The sequence below is a fragment of the Nylanderia fulva genome, unplaced genomic scaffold, assembly GCF_048542155.1.
Source record: "Nylanderia fulva isolate GAGA-0341 unplaced genomic scaffold, ASM4854215v1 Scaffold41, whole genome shotgun sequence".
NCBI lineage: Eukaryota > Metazoa > Arthropoda > Insecta > Hymenoptera > Formicidae > Nylanderia > Nylanderia fulva.
In genome coordinates, this window is record NW_028190488.1 from 1,300,574 (window position 1) to 1,318,748 (window position 18,175).

The window sequence follows — 18,175 nt, forward strand, 5'->3', positions numbered from 1 at the left end:
ATGATCTATATATCTAGCGGAACTTATTTATAAATCAACCCACTAAATCATATTTTCTATTTAATTTCTGAGATTCCGTGATTTTAATTCCGTCCTGTTTAACCTCATTCATTCGCCATTACTAAATACAGCGTAATGAGGCTAATGAGGTATTACTGTAGGTGTATCGCGTGTTATGGCGATATGCATACTTGTATCCGAATACTATTTCCGTCACTATTCTCGGCCGAGGGAAGGCCACGGCGACTCGTATTATAAATACACACGAACAGCTTGCGTGATCGGTCCCGATGTAATTTCGTCCTTCGTCCTTCCTCGTCTTCGTTCCTGATAGGCGTCTGAGGGGTTGCGCAAGGATATGCCGGTGCGAGATTGCGAGAGATCGGGCTCGTCCGACGAGAAAGCAGGGGGTTAGAGGTGAGGGTGGTACATCCTAAAAGGGCAGACTCTCGGGGGTGAAAGAAGATTCCGTAGGCGCGTCTGTGCGCGAACTGTGCGGAGGATGAGACAAGTGGGTGGGTGGCGGCAGACGCGTTCAGAGTGCAAGAGGATAAAGTAGATGCCGGGTGGTTAAGGGGGTGGAAAAAAGGACGGAAGCGACTGGAGACGGTGAAAAAAAAAAAAAAAAAAGAACGGCTCGTTCAAGACGATGGGGGATGGATGAGAAGAATAATCGCGCGACTGAGTGGAGCGATAGAGCGCTAACCATCCGATATATATACGTCGATGAAGAGGTTCGTTATTAGGAACTCAATGTTTTCACCAATTTTTCGAGTAAGCAGCTGGGGAAATTTTTGAGAAAATTTAATAAAATTATGTAGTTTCCTCGATTTTATTATTAATCACATCCAATTTTTGTCTAATTTTATTGGTTAAAAAGAAGGCCCCGAAATGAGAATTTTTACAAAATTCTACAATTTGTCCATAGATAATCGGTTTTTGTTTACCGTGCAAAATAAAATTAAAAAAGGAATTTGAATCAATTTTATCATGATAAATTGTGGAACAATCGAACACCAACTTCACAGACTTCTAAAAAGAGACATAGCGTTGCTGCCACGTTATCGTGTCATCAACTAAGGCCCGCGATATTTGTGCTACTTTTAGCATAAAAATTATTGACTCTACATTCGACTCGCGTTATCTGATCTCGCTATATTACGATCAGCGTATTTTCCTCGACCTTGTAATCGGCGCGCAGTTAAAGTCACGGTCTCTTCGTGAAACATGAAACTCGCACTACTTCGGTAGCGAACGCACGGTGGCGTAATGATGAGTGGGTCGTTTGTCTCTCTCTCTGCTCGACCATGATTACTAACCTACCGTGGAATACCTTCTGCGCTTTACCTTCGACGTTTCGGAGTGATTTATCGCCGAGCTATAACGGCAGGCCGTATTCCTCGCTTCTCTCTCGTCTTGAGTCGAGCTATATCCGTAATACCGCCTCGGCGTTTAACATCGACGTCGTAATACAGGCGAGACGAATTTTTTTTTTCATTCTTCTGAAAATTGAGGCTTCGTCGGAGACGTGTTATTAAACCTCGAGTTTTTACTGGACATTTACATTGACGCAAATCTTGGAAAACGTACGACGAAATAGATAAGGATTCATGTCGATGCAGCTACTTAATATTTTTTTTATTTTTTTTTATTTTAAACTCGTACGACAACGTTTATCTGTGCGAGTATGGACGATCGTTTTAACAGGTGATACTGCGCGGAAATTGCGGTTTAGTTTCACGATATTGATAGCGGCTTTCATCTTTCGGGCTTAGCCCGGGGTTATATAGAGCTGTTTGAAGGGCGGAGAGAAGAGAGGAGGGAAGCTTTGTCGCGTGTATCGAGATGGTTCGAAGTACCGCCCTGTTTAGTGTTACGTCATCTTCCAGTTCTCACGAGGCGAACCGTATTATCCGAGTGGTCAGATCGCTTCCAGCGTGATCCTCGCTACGCGATTCCTCTACAAAGCGATCGAGATCCCGAATTACCTTGTGTGCTCTTGATCATCCGGGAGACTCGCCGGCAAATTGCCTTAATCATTTTGGCAAGGATGCCTCTAATCGTATAATAGACACTCTTGTGCTCGTATATATATTAATCTCATTTTACTCTGTATACACGAATAATTAATAATCACATATATTATTTCTTCATCGACGACTAATGAACATTTTTATTGGTGAAAAATGACATTCTGTGTCTGAATAATGAATTTATTGTACTATTAAATAAATAAGAAGGATAATTAATTTGCAATTATGAAGTAAACTGAAGGAAATAAAGGGATTATACTCGAGTTTTACGGATCGTTAATTGGCCGAAGTGTGTATCTCTGTTTAGCAATTTGTGCGAACGCGATGAAGTGTTTGCGGACGTTGGCGGAAGCCAAGTTATAAATTAATTAGTGACAAGAGAGATCGCGTAGAGCAGTTAAGCCGTTATGGATGTCTCGAGAAGGAATCTCCCGGCTCAAAACACGGGCCGGAGAGAGTTAACCCATCCCTTGGCAAGCCGAGAAATCTGTCACGACGACGGCGCGGCTTGCAGAGACGTCGTTAGACGCAAAGTTGTAAATTAATTGGAGTGCGTGCAGCTTCCGTGTCCGCGATTTCCGAGGAAAGGGACCGTAAAATGACCGTGTCGCCTACGCCCAGCTGCGATGGGCACATGGCGGTGGTGAATTTTACCCTCTTTCTTTTTTTTTTTTTTTTTTTTTGAGAGAGAGAGAGAGAAAAATCTTGCAACTACTGTAGCACGAAGATGTGGAAAGTTTGTTCGTTTATTTACTATAGAGCGAAAAGATTTACGAGCTTTAAGAGCAATATATAAATATATACATATATCGTAATGCGACTTGTAAATACATTTATAGTATATACGTGTATATACGATGCATTTACATAACACGTTTCGATATGGCAATTTTATACGGCATGTATCGAACAGGCGAATATAAACATCCGAATGAAACGTTAGTTATCGGGAGATACGATATCGGTTGTCAATAAATATAGTCTCGTAGCGTTTGATTCTTCTCCCTTCAGGTCGATTTTTCTTTCTTTTTTTCGTCCTTCGACCCTTGTTTGTTTTATAGTGATATTTCGGCGAGGCACAATTCGGATATATAATATTTCCGACCTATTTGATATAGCGGTCGTCACGCAATTTCGTAATAAATAAGATCAATCAAAATTAATATTGGACGCTAGTGGTGAAACTAAACTTGGCAAAATTGATTTCGATTGATTTATTCAATACTTTCACGACGTTTCGACCATTTGGTTGTGGTCCTTATCAAGTGAGAATTCCATCGATTAAAATGAGATTAACGCAACGTAAAACCGATCTTATTTAAAATTAATAGTTAAAGTCAACGACTTGGTAATAAATATCGAACTTTTTCCACGAAGAAAGATTCGATATTCATCACGACACCACCAGCTGTCAATGAAATAACCTCGCGGTAAATTTTCGAAATTTCGACCCCTCGAAGGAAGACGCTTCTCTTCCCGGATGTGTTGGATAACACTCGAAATTTTTTCCTTTACTCAGTCGCATGCAAAGCGAACGTAAACGTTCGTAGACACGATAACGCGCCTCGTATTAAATTACGAACACAGAAGGTGGGAACAGAGTTGATGTCGAGTCGCACGAATATCGAGCAATTTAGCTTCGAACGCAGAGGAAATAGGGAAGAAAGCTTTGCTCTTGTGGATTACTCGCTACTATCACCAGCACACGTGTGACCGATGAATCCACGACATCGTCGTCGTCGTCGTCGTCGTCGTCGTCGTCGTGTAGTTTCCGTTACCGTTAGTCGCTTAATGCGAATTTCACATGCATGGAGCGAAGCGAAGCGACGACGACGGGCAAAGTGCGGGAAAGCGATGCCAGACACGTATCATTTTAAAATGGAATGGGGTACGGGACACGGGATGGTGGAGAGAAAGAGCGCAGACGGCAGCCCTTTACGTGCAAAAGCGCGATTTTTTTTTTTTTTTTTTTTGCGCGCTCCTTCCCACTCGCTGCCCTCTTCATTACCCCTTGATTTTTTGTCCCGTCCCTGTGCGCCAGTCCGTCGACTTTCATCCACCAATTTTTTTTCTCTCTTCTTTACCCCTTTTTTTTCGCCGCTTGCACGTTCTCGCACTTCGGCGCGAGGGAACAGGAGGACGAGAAACTCGAAACAACGGTATATACGCGCGAAAGGACGATTTTAATACTTTACCTCGCGAGAGCGTGCGAGGCGGCTCTCAAGGTGGGCTTTTATTAATTCGTTTCGTGTTCACGTTAACTCGTGCGCGGTCCGCTAATTTGCATCGAGTCTATTTTTATTTGACTTTGCATCTCCTCGCGTTTCGCGTTTGTATCAGCCAATTACGGCGGTCGCTTGAAAGCACGCTAATCAATTTTACATTAAATTACTAAAAGTAGCATTATTGCGAATGCAGAACTTTTCGGAATTATTATTTTTTTTTTTAATTGAGATTTGACGAGAGAATTGTTTTACATATGTTACAATTTAAATCTAATGACATTTAACAGCTGATATCTTGACATACTTTTGTCTCGGAATTTAATTAATAAATTGTTAAATAAATCTGTGGTACATGTATATTTTTCTATGGAAAAAATGTATTTTATAAATGTATCGCATTGATTTAACTATAGTCAACTCTTTTATACGCTAGTCATGTATCACCAAGTACATTCTACGAAATAAAAGCGAACGAAGTAGCGAGGCAAGAAGACATCGCGTATTACCGGCGCGTAAGAAGCGAATAATCTCCGATCTGAGCACAGCACTCATACTAATGCGTTAACGACGGTCATCTCTATCCCTTTCTCTTCCTCTTTGAGGAATAGAGAGATTTCGGTCCTGCCGCAACTGTCAGACGAACAACTGGCAGAGCGTTGCACCGTTCGGTTCGCGAACGGTTGGCAAGTGCATTCGCCGTCAAGCGAAATGCATATATCTTTCTCCTCTGTATACGCCAGAGGCTGAAGGAGGAGAAGAAAGGAGCGTACGTGCCGCCGCTCATGTAACCTCAAACGAGACATCCACCTGCCTCCGTCGTCGAAATTATTGCGGCTTTTTCGTCGCTCGAGGCGCGCCTCCGTTCCGGACGAATTGTAATATGCGAGAAAAGTGAATCGCGATGCTGTCACGAAGGTGGTTCAGCTGTTTCACGCGAGATACGATACTATGTAAAAATATAAGAGGGTATAATATTGCTGTTATTTCTTATCATTGTTTCTGCGATTAATGAGACGAGGGAAAAATCTGCGTTAATTTTTTCACGTTTAATGCCTTCGATCATTTTTCAAGATTTATTTATTTAATTGTTTAAGTGAAAACTATGTTTTTCTTACATTGTAATTTTATTTCGAGATTTATTTTGTTTTCAGATTTTTTTTCTGTCACACCTTTGCGATCGTTCGGTTTTTTTCTTTAACATTAACGTCAGCTTTTTTTGTTCGACTCTGATCGTTTCGCATTTAATTTTTTCATTGACGTAGGCTACAAGTACCCCACGGTATATTTTTCGCGGTAAAAACCGCAGAGAATGATATTTCGCCCTACGCAAACAGTTCGCTGACCCTTCTCTCTTGGTCTTTTCGTTTTTCTACCCTTTTTACACATCCAGACTATTATATTTATGTAGATATGTATGCGCCATAAAAGGGAGAAGGTGGTGGAAATGGGAAAACCGAGAAAGATTGTTTAAATTCTCTCTTTCTCATCTCTCTCTCTTCCTGCAAATCGCGAATCATAACTTCAAAGTTTTTACGATATTTCGCAATGTCAAACTTATGCCACACAATATCAAAAGCACACACAAATGTCGGAAAAAAAGAATGATAGTGTTAAAAAAATCTTGCACCTCTTTACTTCAATTATTTTTATAACTATATCGACTTGTATATTTTTGCACTTTATCTCCTCGGTTTTTCAATATTCAACCAATAAAAATCTTGTTTAAAAAATCTTGATGGCTATTAAATTATATTAAATGTCTGATAAGATATAAAAGTAATTAGTAAAAAAAACAATGAAACACAAAGTAATAGACATGTATAAAAATAATTAACAAAAGATACGAAAAGAAAAGCTTAAACAACCAAGCACATTCTGTATAAAGTCTTACTGCATCTAGGTTTACAAATACCTTTTGTTTGATAAGAACTCCATGATATCGTCCACGGTTCTGTAGCGGAGTAGCTTCAGGCTTTGTCGAATTTCTTTGAGAATAAGGAGCTTAACTCTCGCGGACGTATCCAGATTTTTCCGAGCTTTTTCTCTCTCTCGATGAGAAGCTGTACCCGCGGGTCATTCATGCCGCAACAAAGCGCATTGTGTCTCAATGGATCTTTAACGGTGCTCGCAAATGTCGGTTGCTTTGTGTCTAAATCGCATTCAAACAATACTCGTACACTCTCCGATTGAAACGATTAATGAATCGCAAACACAATCGACATATGCATTTGCGTGATTCTAGAAAAAGCATTATACGTTGGCTATACAGAGTATCCCAAAATTACCGGGCACTCTATTATAATAGGGAAATTTCTCAGGTTATTTGAAGACGATTTTTTCTCAGCAAAAGTGTCGAGGCACCAATAATTCTCGTGTCATAAGCGGTTGAAAATAAAGCATTTTTCTCAAACTAAATCATGTGGAAATAAAATATTAACACAATCATATTCTTCAATTAATTTCAGGTAGAGTTTACTTTAGCAGAATTTTAATTTCAGGCTTATTTACAAAGAGATACATCTAAAATGATGACATTTCTCGACATTTTTGCTAAGGAAAAATCATCTCTAAATAATCTTAGGAATCTCCCTATTAACAGAATGTTCGATAATTTTGGGACATTCTGTATATAATTTCACATATAATTGACATTTTGAATCGCTAATTCGAAATTTAATTTTGGAAAGTTTCTTTTTATTTCGAATAACGTGAGAAAATTAAGAAAAGGAGAAAAAGACGAAAAAACAATTTTGTTTAAAAGGCGCGACGAAGCGGCTGCCGCGAGGCGCAATTTTCGCGCGCTGAAACATAATCTCGCTAAAATACTCACATGTCGCACGCAACGAATTTCGAACGTGCGCGCTCGATGGTGTGCCAGTTAAGTGGATCAAAGCTCGATCGGACGTCCGCGCTCGATCGGAGTTGCTGCGAATCGCGCTTTCATCATCCATTCACGTCGCGAGCTCGCGCAGACTCATAAATACCGCACGACCGCGCGTGTGACGGCCGTGTGCGTTCTCCCGTGCAGACACCGTGACGTAAATACTTGCCTGCATTCTGCGATATATGTGTAGAGAATCGCGGAACCCGGCCGGTTCACCGGCGCGTGTATTTTTTACGCGAAGAGGAATCTGACGTTACCTCGCATTATCTTCACTCATCTCTTTTCCTCTTGATTTTTGTATTTATTTTTTTCATTCAAGATATTTTATTTATATATGCACTGAAACAAACGCAAAAGTATTTGTCATCATTTTTTCTATTTCTAATTTATTTTTCGAAGAAACCCTTGGAATCTTATCGCGAGAGAGTCATTTAATGCTCCGCTTTATAATATAGCATACGGGCTTTAGCGGTTTCACCTGCCTGCAAGCGTGGAGAGCGGGTTTATCGATTTCTCTTGCTCGCACGACGGCGAGCATTTTCATCGCCGTCGGTATCATCTTTCGCAATATAATGGTTGCATTACAGGCGCGTTATAATTACGGGCGTTTTACGACGCGCTTTCGCCGATACAGAACAACGCGCGCTTTACGAGTCATGTACGTGTCATAGTGTGTATATATATATATATATATATATATATATATGCATAGGATACGTTCGGGTGGCTGGTTCACACGTGGAGTACCACTCGACGACGACGGTGGGGGTGGCTGGTTGACTGACAGCCTGGCTGACTGGAGGCGGAGAGAGACTGGATGGATGAGGTTGCACCAGGTCAGGGCGGATGAGAAGTCCCTGACCTGGTCACCTATGTCTTTCTCTCTTTGTCCGCCTCTGTCTTTGTCTCCTTCTCTCGTTTACATTACCGCAAACTTCGTGGAAAGAGTTTCGGAGTTTACCGAAACACGTCAGTGTCTCCTGTTTTGCTTCTCGAGCAACAGCTTTAATCTTCTTTTCTTAATTTTCCATCGTCTTCTCTCTTTTCATACTTTAATACGAGTCTTATGATTCACGATGTATCTGAATCCTTAGACATTCTGAGAAAACAGAAAACTCCACATTGTAGCTTCCGATTAATGAACGAGGCAAGAATAATCTTGTTGATTTCGAAGGCCTTATTATCATAGGCTGGTTTAAAAGGAAAAATCAATAGTTGGAGAAATATTGTATATTTTTCTACGAAATAATTTTCATTATCTAAATTAACAATGAAAATAAAATTCTTTCCTCAATCACACGCGATCTCTCGATTACTTGTTCATATTTTTAATTTTCAGGAATTATAGTTACACTTTGAGAATTATATTAAATAATGGATCACATTTTTTACAAGGTTTTCTACCACGACGCATTACAATTTTATCACACTTTATCTATAACGCAAACTAGGAGTTATTACGAGACTCAAAGGTTAACAGGGCGATCAGTTCGTCGCGTCTCTATAATCAACGCTAACAATCGCTCCCTCTCTCTCTCTTTCTCCTTCAACGAGATCCCATTGTACTCTCGTCGTCGTCGTCGTCGTCGATGCTATTATGGTATTCTCCAAGAATTTCGCGCTGTACTGCCTTCCGAAATCCCGACTCGCGCGCATCCGCACGAAGAAGAGGGCGCGCGCCTTCATTACAAGGGCGCGATTGGCAAGCGCGAAAAAGTCTTCCGGTGCTAACAAGCGGGCGTGATTTATAGCGGCGCTCATTAATCACGTTAAGTTGCTCGCGCGAGATCTTTTTAAAACCGCGATTCGATCTCATTGTCCTTAACGGACAAAGACGAAACTACCGAGAGAGAGAGAGAGAACTCCAGAACACAGGCGGTTGTATTATTGCGCACGTACAACAACGTGATTCATATTAGCGCGCGCGAGCTATACGCTAAATTACCAGTCGAACACTGTGTGTCGTAAACTCCGGCAGCCGTCCGTTCCTCGGCGCATTAATTTTTGCCCGGGCAATCAGCGCGAGAACGTGCATATATACCGTGTGTTACATATATATATATATATATATGTGTGTGTGTGTGTGTGTGTGTGTGTGTGTGTGTGTGGCGAAACACACGACGAGTCGCAGACTGCATCGGCGACTGCGGTTTCGATCGCTGCGTCGTCTCGCTGCTGATCTTTGTTTGATAAATGACGGGCGATTGCGAGCGGAGCTTGCCACCCCGTGTCATATGATTGATTCGTCGTGTATATATATATATATATATATATTTTGGATATATATATATATATATATATATATATATATATATATATATATATATTGTTACCACCCTTATGTCACCTCGACTGCTCTTTTCGTGTTCCATTTGGACGCGTTTTACCATTTAAGCGTGCGGCTTGTCACCGCGGACGAAATGAATTTCTCTCGGTGGAAGGTTTAAGCAGCAATTAGCAGCCCTGTGTGAGATTCGTTAACTTAATTGAGAACCTCCACGTGATCCTTTAATTAAAAATGCGGTAATTGGTAATATAACTCGCCGAAGAATCTGACGTTAAAATATGACTCGGCGAGAAATCTAGATTACGCGAGAATGCATTTAAAATTCTCGAGCGTTCGCGTTGGGTTAATTCGCACCGCGCACTTTTCCTCCTCATTTACATTCTTCTATTTTTTTAAATAAAAAAAAAAATAGAAGCGAATTAATTTGCTATATATTATTAAGTGGTATCAAACTTGTTGTAAAGTTTCTTACGAATAACGTGCCTTTGTCTTTGATTCCAGGCGGATCCCGATCCACAAATCCAGTCGAAACTGGGCAACTATCACCTGGTGAAGCATCTGCTGGACGAGCCTAAACGTCTGATCGGCATCGACGGTATCCCGCCTAGTCCGGCGCCTTCGCCGACGCCTTCCGCTCACAAGTCCTCCGCCGGCACCGGCAGGAATTATTCCCCGTCCGCGGGTCAGGAGTTTAAGAAACCCGGCGGACCCAGGGGCACTACCACCTCCTCGTCTTCCACGACGGTCGGCGGCTCGTCGTCGGCGACGAGCCACCAGCAACGGGGCGGCTTCGTCAAACCCGCTGACGGCAAACCGCCCTACGGCGGCCGAGGTGGCTATCCCGGTCAGCCGGTCAAGTACGGCGGCGGCAGTAACGATCATCGCAACCACGGCTTACTTCCGGCCAAGGGCCCGCCTCCGCCGCACGTCCCGCCCTCTCTAGCCGGAAGCAATGGCTCTTTGTCGGTCGGAGGCAATCCCGCCGGGAGTGCCGCCGCCGTCGTCGCTAGCAATTTCGGCAACGCCGGCCTCGCGAGCCGCACTCAATTCGCCGGCCGACTGAAGCTGATCGAGGTTAACGTGAGTATCGACTTTTCCTCTTTCTCTCTTGCTCTCGTTATTTTCGCGCGCGATGATTGTCAATAGTTCCCCCTGGTTTTATTCTCGATCGTTTCGAGCATCGCGATCTGTATGCGCGACCATCGTTCGTTTCCCTCCAGAGAGTGGACGATGTAATGGCCTTTTCGGAACGCTAACGGTTTCATCGCGTTTCTCTTATTCGAGCAGAGATTGTTTACGCGCGGAGCGTCTCGGAAATCGCGTGTTTCCTGTGGCACAGATATCGTGGAGATATAAAAGAGCGATAAAGCACAGATATTAATGTAATAATTGACGTGGAGAATCAAAGTTTTAATGTTCGGTAGGAATTGCGTTGTGTGAAAATTTATTACGCGAGAGATATCATGAAGAAAGGAAAGATCAAATGGGGCGGGAAATTATAACGAAAAAAGGCGAGTTTTTTAAATGTATCTTTTTATTTATTTTTAATAAAAATGTAATTAAACTTTTTCTCTTTTATAGGGCTGCTTTAAATAAAACATTTTGTTCCGATGTATATGCTAGTTTTATTATTTTTATTAATTTTGCCGAATGTGAGGATTTTAAAGGCTGATTATAACGAAAATAATTGCAAATATTGAATCGCGAATATAAAATATGTAAACGTAGAGTTTATACGAAATTTTTAGGATCAATTTTATCTGATATGTATATAAAAAAAAAAAAAGCGAGAAGATCAATTTGAAACTTGAAAGCATTCCGTTATATAATAGTATCGAAAAATAATCAATTGCGCGACAATTTCCATAATTGATTCGTTCGGTATTAAAAAAAAGCTGCAGCACTCTAAGTAAGTAGTTTTAAATAATTATTTTAGATTCTTACGCTCTCTGCTTTACTTTGTCAGCTTCTCATAACACATGATAAAACAACTTATGTAAATTTTCGCAGAGTGCTTTTGAAATTAATTAATGAAGAAAATGTATGATTTTATTTAGAATAAAAATCTTTCCTCAATGGTCAATTATAATGAATTTATAATTAATTGTTGCGATGAAATGTATTAAAATGATAATTATTTTTATGTAACTTTTTATAGATTTACTTGAAAAGGGCTGCAATGACAGCCGAAACGTTGTATTCTAACTAATTATCTATAATAAATGATTGCCAGTTTGGTCGACTTTTACCATTGAGGAAAGATTTTTATTAATTATTACTGGCGAATCTTAAGGATTATTATCTATTTTATTTAGCATATTCATTTGCGAATTTCGGAATTTGTCGCTTTGATAGCGTCGATTTTCCATTTAATGCGCCATCAATAGATATATATATATATATATTAGCCGGCCTTTCGATAAGTAGTAGTGCGGCGGTGACGTCGCAACGATGCCAGACTCACAAAGTCTCTCGAACTACTTTAATAGCGTGTCTCGCCAGAGTTGCGATTATTTGTCACGTAAGAAGATTAAGAGCGAAGTTTCCGCGACAGTCGGCGCTATTGTCGCGCGTTACTAAACGAGACTCTGTCGAAATTAACAAGTTGCTAAGAATCATTATGCTATCGCTAATCTATCTACATATTGCTCTCTATGTAAGAAATTTTCTATAATATCACCGTTACTTTTATAATATTTTACTATTATATTATTCTATAATATTAGTAACATTGAATAAGTTAAAGATTTCTTATATTATTTGCGTACAAAAAAAAATAAAAAGTAGCTTCGAAATTTTAATTAATGAATCGAGGAAATTATAGCAATTTATAGGATCGGCGAATAATTTTATTATAATAAAAGTAAATAATTCGTATATAATTAATTTATTCCGTATATCTTTTCGATTTTTTTTTCTTTTAATATAATGTCGGAATGTTATACCGAGAGCTATGTCTACACTGAAAAAAATTATTGAATTAATAAATATTTTGATACTGTCTAATAAATAATTTATTTGAAACAAATAATTATGTATCTGTTTTGAAAAGGATTTTCTTATATCAAATAAATGATTTATCAGGCGTCAGTGTTGAAATAAATATTTCTTCGAATTCAATAAATTTTTTCAGTGCAAAAATTAACGCGCATTCTGAATTATTCGAAATCTTCAATTATCAATCACTCTTCGACATCTCGAGCGCTATTAATCATTTTCGCGTTCAAGCGAGTGAATCACGAGATGCTCCTTCCCTTTCCGACCGCAAATCGCGGGAGAAAGATCAAGCAGCTACGGCATTAATCACCGAGGAGCAATAATAAAGAGGTTATTATCTTCTCGTTCCCTACTTCATTTCATCTTCCTCCATATTGAATCTAAATCTGCACTCCGGTATCATCCGGCGAGGTATCAAACGAAACCAGTTGGCTCGACAGGCTCGTTGACAGAGAACGAATTGCTTTTCAATGGAAATCCTGAGGATGGGGTGGTCCAGATGAAGGGGGTAGCAAAGGGGGTAGAAAGGAAGAGGAAGTTTCGAGACGGCAGGTCCTATTACGCGTGGCTCCTCGAGGTGCAAATTTCATTGAGATTGACTATCGATCGTATCTCCTTCTTCGACTATTCGCCCTTTCTCTTTCCGATCACACGTTGCCCATCGAGGAGACGATCAGAAACGTCTCTCCTTCCACGGGTGTACTTATACAATTAGAACCGGCTAGGTTCTGAGTGCGTCTCATCCCTTCTCTCTCTTTCACGTTCTTCTGGAAAATTGATTCCCGTTTGTCCAACGTAATCGTCCTCACTCTGTCTTGATCCGGCATTTCTTTTCTCTATCCATTTCTTTGACAATCGACGGTGAATCGTTTGCTGCCGAGTCGTTGGCCATTCGTCCTCATCCGCGAAATTGGTTCGGAATTACGCGTGAAGAAGGTAAAAGGGAAAGAAAGCGATGCGGTTGACAATGGAGGGGGTAAATTCGCAAGCCAAGTATATATATAGTTGGACGTTACACCGTTAATGAAAGCAATATATTCCGGATTTTCTCTCTGGTGGCACCTTTCCCCCAATTTCTTTCTTACCTACCATTGTCGTTTCTCATGCTGATTTTTTTTTTCTCTCGTGATATCGATATTTCCGTTATTATACGTATTTAAACAAATTAAACTTGATTGCTAGCTTAAATAAACATGACAAAATTAAAATTTGATTAAACAACCCCTATGTCGGTAGGTTGAAATAAGAATTTATTGGAATCCATAATTCGTGGGTTTATACAGCTACGCATATTATTTCTCTCTTTTTTTCCGTTTCTCCGACTTCCGCTCTCTCTCTGGTTTTTCCATTTTCCGCTTGTTCCTTTTCCGTGATTATCCAGTCTCGTCCGCCTCCGTTTTTCACCCCACGACGCGGTATCCTCCGGCTAAAAGTTACTAGACACTCTCTCAACCCTCGTATCCCATGCCTCCCCCACGCATTTCACTATTGTTCCCGCGTTTTCTTTCTGGGAATGACTACTCGCCGTTATTCGTAATACCACCCTTTAGGACGCGTCCTCCCACTCGTCTCTCACTCTCAGTCCGCACCCTTTTCAATGCCTTCTCCCCATTTCCGTCCCGACGTTGTTGATTAATGATCGCTCGAGGAGGCTCGTGATAAATCGCGGAGAAATCTCGCGAGAAGGGCGAATTCTCTTCTGTGCAAATTAGGGAAACGTGTACGAAACCTTTTGAATTTGCTCTTCGCGCGCGAGAAGCGGCTAGTTCGATCTATCTCGACCAAGTTAAATCGATTTTAATTTTTCAAAATTAAATTTGAGCAATAATTTTTCACATAATTTTATTTTCTAAACATTTTATTTATAATTTGTGCTAACTAGTATATTTTAATAAATAATGATAAAATAGAAATACAGATATATGAAATTACGTGACACAAAAGTAATATCTTTTTAATGTTTTTTTTTTTTTTTTCCAGGGACCGCGATCGTCAATTGACAGCACAAATGTGGACAACATTCTCAAGGTAAGTTCTTTATAAAAAAAATCAAATCTTGCATATTTAGATAATTATTATAACAAGACATAAATATCTAGAAAATTAGTACATGATTAAATTTTTGTCTCGCATAAGACATAAAAAAATTAATGACGCACATAAGAGTATCGGAGTAATCGATGAAAAATCCTGTTAAATTTTGCGAAATAAAATATTGGGGCGAAAACATTTCCGGTCTTGCTCGGAACACTGATCGAGGAACAGCTCTATGTATGTGTGCAAACACTTCGATGGGGATAAACACAAGATCGGACGTTACGAGACGTAAGATCGCCAGGCTATCCAATGTCGAGTTCCCTTTCCCGACTCGATGGGGAGGTTCATGTTCGATCAATAAGTCAATCTTCTCGCCGATACAAGGCTATCTTGTATCGAATCGATTTACCATTCTTCGTTCACCTCCGGCGCGTCCGATCTACGACGGCGATATTATGTCACGCCTTCGTGAGATAAACGTTCTCGATTTCCCGTTAATCGAAACTCTACGAAGAAGGCGATGCGCGACTTTCTTTCGCGGGAAGCAGAGAATTGTTCGCGATTTTTTTGGAAACGAAGATATAGATTTTATATTTATATACGCGAACGAATTTTTCCCGCGCTCTCGGGATAAGGAGAGTTTATATCCTCTTTTTACGGGGATTAAGTGGAGAAAGACGCGACGAGATTTCTCGATGAAAGTATCTTCGCGAGGAAAGATTGTGTTTGTCTTTTTTTTTTTTTTTTTTTTTTTTTTTAATCGATAGAACCCACGTTCGACTTTTGTCGATTTTCAACTAAAAGCATCGAGAGTCTTTCTCTCTCTCTCTCTCTCGGTACTCTTCGTTAATCTAGAAATTAAGAAAGGAGATTGCATTTATCTTACTTGCCGGTGATCTTTCCGCTTTTACTCGCAAAGTTTTTCTCTCCGCGCTTCTTGCAAAAGTTCTTTCGAGCGAAAAGTGCGATGAAAGCACCGTTATCGTTGTTCGCGGTTCACAGAGAGCGACCACTCTCGAATTTCTTTAAGTTTGTTATTAATTAGTGTTGATACGGCTAAAAACGTACTTGTCTGTTGTCTCGCTTAATTATTACTCGAGATTTTTAAATTACTAAAAATGTCAATTAAACATTTCAGTTGCGCGAATGAAATCTTTATGTTCGTATTGTCGATCGAAACTGCTTTACCGTCTTCTATGCGCTTCAATGGCTTGTTAATGGAAAATTTATTAAAGCATCTCCATGTGGATACTTTCCCAGGCAGCCTTGTCACATCCGTGAAAAGTTGCTTGACAGTATACAGATGGACGGTCTATAGTCATGATTATTTATTGCATTATTCTCGTCCACGAGATGCAACCGCTTATTCAAATGCCTCGAATATTAATCTAAAAAAAATTGCGCATAAAGTCTGCAAATCAAAATTTATCTATTATTATAATTCCTGTTCTATTTTTTAAAAATTATATATTTATTTATTAATTTCAATTTTGATATGCTTAATATGCTAATACAATATTTAAAAATAGTAGATAAAATAATGTTTTTTTTTTTAATGGTTCTTTAATTTTTTTGGTTTTAATCGTAAAGCAAAAAACCAATGTTACTCGCACTCAAATGATACGATTATGACAATCGCCTCACGCGAGATCATAAATACTTTTCTAAACGCCCGACGGCAAAAACGGCAGTCGCGCGGAAAGCAGCACGGCTGTTTACGCGCTGTGAGAAACGGAATTACGGTGGTAAAGAACGCGTCTTCTCTCGCCGAGAGAGAGCTCCGGACAATGGGAATGCGCATCTTCCTCGCTTGTTGCCGCATCGTGGAAAGTACTCGTGTACGTACTCATTCGCGATACTATCGACGGGGTGAGACACGCGAACTTGGATTACTTCCTCGAAGTAGGAAGGAGTCGAGAGGAAAGGAGGATGAGAAAGACTCTTTAAACCGCGCGAATTTTCCAAATAACTGATGATCCCTGAAGATTAGAATTTCAGATGCAGTCAATTATTTTATTTAGAATTTTTGCGAATTTTATTATTTGAATTACTGCTTGACATTTAATTATATATGTATGTTAAAAAAAATGATTAAATTAATAAATATTTCAATACTGCTTTATAAATAATTTATCGGAAACAAATAAATATTTTTAGTTTCAAATAAATGATTTATTAGGCAGTATTAAAATAAATATTTATTCAAATAAAATAAAATAATTTTTTTAGTGTATACCTAATAGCATTTAAAGTTTTGAAAAGCTTTAAAAACATTGAAACATTTAATCACACATTTTATTCTCCGTGAAACGTGCAGCGAATAATAATATTACAGAAGCGCACATTGCAGAATCGCGGATTATAAAATGATAGGCGCATATACCTTAGATCAATGAATACGGCCGGCCGAGTAGATTATCCGGGATAAGTAATTACGGTCGTAAATGCAATTCAGCGGCGGAAGGGTAAACGTTTCAGAACGACACGTGAATTTATGGCGCCATTCGCGCATGGCGCAGCACGTGCGCGCGCGCGAGAGGAGACGAGAGACACCCACGTTTTACGTGAAATTTCCACGAGTGTGAAAACGGGTGAACGAGAGAGGACAAGAGTAGAGCGACGAGTCCTCTCCGACATTCTCTCGGCGTGTCCGACGCCGTAATGATTTACGTCGCCGCGTTGCCGGCGGACTGTCATGTCATTTTTCCAACGACACGTGACATTGTCCTCGAGCCAAAAGTAGTCAGGCCGCGCGGATCCTAATCCTTTGATCACCGACGAATCCTACGGGTAATTCTCGACGTTCCTCTCTCTCTCTCGATTCAACGTTCGAGTATATAACGGGATTTTAGCAGTCTCTACTGCGTTACTACTACTGGGGGTTGCTGGAGGATCAGCGAAACGAGTTAGGGGTCGATGGGATCGTATGCTAATTTATGGATATGGTTTAATGGCGATTACGGGCTCCGATAACACCGAACCCCAGCAGCAGTCGTAACGTTGTGACAGTATCAATTCCGCTGCCGCGTCGCCAGATTGACGTCGCTCCGACACCTTGCTTCGCTCATGATTAATACTTTCGTTTTACACGGTTCGCGTGAAACCACGCGGTAGTCGGATTTTCTCCCCCGAATTATAGTCCCTGAAATTATTCGACAGGCAAGTCTCCTCATGGTTTTCCAGTTGACTTCTTCAACCTCAAATACTTCAGTACTGTATGATAATTTTGCAGCAACAAAGATCTTTTTCTGCTTTAAATGAATCCTCTATACCGATAATATCCTACATCAAGATATAATGCAAAATTCACTAGTCGCGAAAAAGAGTGTAATGGCAACATTGACATTTACGAGCACAATGCAAAGGAGCGAATAAGAGAGGCACCGGGCGATATTAGTAATTCTTTTAAAGAGAAAGAGAGTGACCGCATTACTAAAAAGAAGCTGCTACTGTGCATCCTCTTCCTTGCTCCCTCATTTGTTTAACGAGGCAGGCTCGTATACAGCGAGGTGCCTCGCCCTCGGGGCTTTTCCACTTTCAGCACAAATTTATGACGATGCTGCCTATACATATACCGCGAGTAGTGGCCGGTACAGTTTTGCCTCTGAAATCCCTTCCTTCTCGTCTGGCTTCTCTCTCGTTCCCTCTCGGCGTTTGGTGCAGGAGCACCGTCAGAAGCCCATGAATTATTCTCACGGGCTCTGCCCGTGGG

General features: G+C 40.4%; 1 protein-coding gene across 1 annotated transcript in view; it reads left to right on the forward strand.

Annotated features, from left to right (window-relative positions):
• The window catches only part of lilli (AF4/FMR2 family member lilliputian), a 216,685-nt gene that overhangs the window by 114,206 nt on the left and 84,304 nt on the right, over positions 1–18,175 (forward strand). Inside the window, exons 4-5 of the mRNA XM_029314267.2 lie at positions 9,931–10,509; positions 14,407–14,454. Coding sequence (XP_029170100.2) covers positions 9,931–10,509; positions 14,407–14,454 — 627 coding nt within the window. The remainder of the gene's footprint in view (positions 1–9,930; positions 10,510–14,406; positions 14,455–18,175) is intronic.